Here is a 2500-nt window from a genome sequence, read left to right on the forward strand (position 1 = left end):
TTAAATGTAACACAATACACGCTACAGTGGTATTTTAACATTGTTTATTGTGTATTTAGCCATGTATTATTCATGTATTTATCTCTACAAGCTTTGTGAAACAAACAATGTTTTATTTTTTTCTCCGCCGTCACTTGGAGATTTTCAGGTGAGGGAGGGGGGGAGGACTCACCGCTCACCGCTCATGAGGTGAACGACACAGCGGAAGTGCTACTGACCGATTCAGTGAACGACTCTTTCGAGTTTCGAGGGGAGTCGGTCATGTGAGCTGAACGATTGGAGCGAGCTGACTCGGGCATGTGAGCTGAACGATTGGAGTGAGCTGACTCGGGCATGTGAGCTGAACGATTGAGGGGAGGTGAGTCGGTCATTCGTGCTGAACGACACCGACAAGCTGACTCCAGTGTGCTGAAAGCCTCATGTGAATGTCAGGAGCCGGAAGCTGCTGTGTTTAGCGGCCCAGCTACAAGGAGGCTGTAGCAAGAAATACTCAGTGAACGAGTTAATGAACGTGAAAACTCGTGAGTCACCGTTCAGTAAAGTGACTCGCGGGTTTTGAACGATTCGTTCAAATTTGATCATCACTAATGTGCAGCACAAGCGGGAGACCTCTCCAAGATGGCGGCCCTGTCGGCACGTAGCGTCAACGGCCGCTGGTCCAGTGTGTCTACGTGTACGTGTGGAGCAGGAGGACCGTCGACGCATCATGAAGCTTTATAAAATGTCTGGACACGCTTCCATAGTAATTATGTCGAGACGCTCCTCTCTGACGCTAGATGACGCATTCAGTGTATTTCCGGCCCGTACCGGAAGTGGCACCACCTAAACGGCCTCGGTTCCTTTTGTTCCACTGCGGCTTCCTTCTGGAACCAAGATGGTTCTGGAGAAGAAGAGTTCCGGTGAGTTCCTCCGACTGGCGCGCTTTATCGATCTCCTGTGGTGTGTGCGCGTTCTTGATCTTTATCCCGTGTGTGTGTGTGTGTGTGTGTGTGTGTGTGTGTGTGTGTGTGCGTGTGCGCGTGCGCGTGTGTGTGTGTGTGTGTGTAGCCCGGGTGGAGGCTGGTCAGCGGCGGGTTCTAGATGAAGCGACTCGTCAGAGGAGACTCAGTCGACAACTTGAAGCTCTGGAGAAAGACAACTTCCAGGTACCCATGTCTCCTGGACAGATTGTCTCCTGGACAGTGTGTCTCCTGGACAGATTGTGTCCTGGACAGATTGTCTCCTGGACAGATTGTGTCCTGGACAGAGTGTGTCCTGGACAGTGTGTCTCCTGGACAGTGTGTGTCCTGGACAGTGTGTGTCCTGGACAGTGTGTCTCCTGGACAGTGTGTGTCCTGGACAGAGTGTGTCCTGGACAGTGTGTGTCCTCCAGTGTCCTATGACCTCTTGTCTCCAGGACGACCCCTTGTCTTCTCTCCCCCCTGCGGGACCAACGGCTCGTCTTCCGGCCTTCAGTGAGACTGAAGAACCAGGTGAGTCTGTCTGTCCCTCTGTCCGTCTGTCTGTCCCTCTGTCTCTCTGTCTGTCCCTCTGTCCGTCCGTCCGTCTGTCTGTCTGTCCCTCTGTCTGTCCCTCTGTCTGTCCATCCCAGAGGAGTGAGACGTCAACAGTGTGTGTCCTCAGAGAAGAAGAAGAGGAAGACGAGGGGAGACCACTTCAAACTACGTTTTAGGAAGAACTTCACTGTCCTGCTGGAGGAGGAGGTACACACACACACACGCACGCACGCACGCACGCGCGCGCGCACTCACTCACTCACTCACTCACTCACTCACTCACTCACTCACTCACTCACTCACTCACTCACTCACTCACTCACTCACTCACTCACTGACTGCCAGGAAGTGATGTCACTGCTCTCCTGTGTAGAACCTGTCAGAGAGGGCGGAGCCTAGCTACCTGTCAGCAGTGGCCCCTCCCCCCTCGCTGCCCCCCAGGCTGTTCTGCTGTGTGTGTGGCTTCCTGTCCCACTACACCTGCACCACCTGTGGGGGGCGCTACTGCAGCAGCAGGTGTCTGAGCACCCACCGGGAGACCAGGTACACCGGGGACACTGGGGACACTGGGGGACCGGGGACACTGGGGACCGGGGACACTGGGGGACCGGGGACACTGGGGACACTGGGGGACCGGGGACACTGGGGACACTGGGGGACCAGGTACACCGGGGACACTGGGGACCGGGGGGACCGGGGACACTGGGGGACCGGGGGGACCGGGGACACTGGGGGACCAGGTACACCGGGGACACTGGGGACCGGGGGGACCAGGCACACCGGGGACACTGGGGGACCAGGTACACTGGGGACCGGGGACACACTGGGGGACCGGGTACATACCGGGACACCAGGGACACACCGGGAGACCAGGTACACCGGGGACACACTGGGGGACCGGGTACATACCGGGACACCAGGGACACACCGGGAGACCAGGTACACCGGGGACACACTGGGGGACCAGGGACACACTGGGAGACCGGGGACACTGGGGACACTGG

The 2500-nt window shown here is 57.1% G+C and overlaps 1 protein-coding gene across 1 annotated transcript in view; it reads left to right on the plus strand.

Annotated features, from left to right (window-relative positions):
* Positions 1-272: 272 nt before the first annotated feature.
* znhit1 (zinc finger, HIT-type containing 1) overlaps positions 273-2500 on the plus strand; it is a 4977-nt gene continuing 2749 nt past the window's right edge. Inside the window, exons 1-5 of the mRNA XM_080522136.1 lie at positions 273-899; positions 1048-1145; positions 1397-1472; positions 1624-1703; positions 1870-2039. Coding sequence (XP_080378262.1) covers positions 875-899; positions 1048-1145; positions 1397-1472; positions 1624-1703; positions 1870-2039 — 449 coding nt within the window. The 5' untranslated portion in view covers positions 273-874. The remainder of the gene's footprint in view (positions 900-1047; positions 1146-1396; positions 1473-1623; positions 1704-1869; positions 2040-2500) is intronic.

This window comes from Blennius ocellaris, assembly GCF_963422515.1.
Source record: "Blennius ocellaris genome assembly, contig: SCAFFOLD_58, whole genome shotgun sequence".
In the NCBI taxonomy this organism is placed as follows: Eukaryota; Metazoa; Chordata; class Actinopteri; order Blenniiformes; family Blenniidae; genus Blennius; species Blennius ocellaris.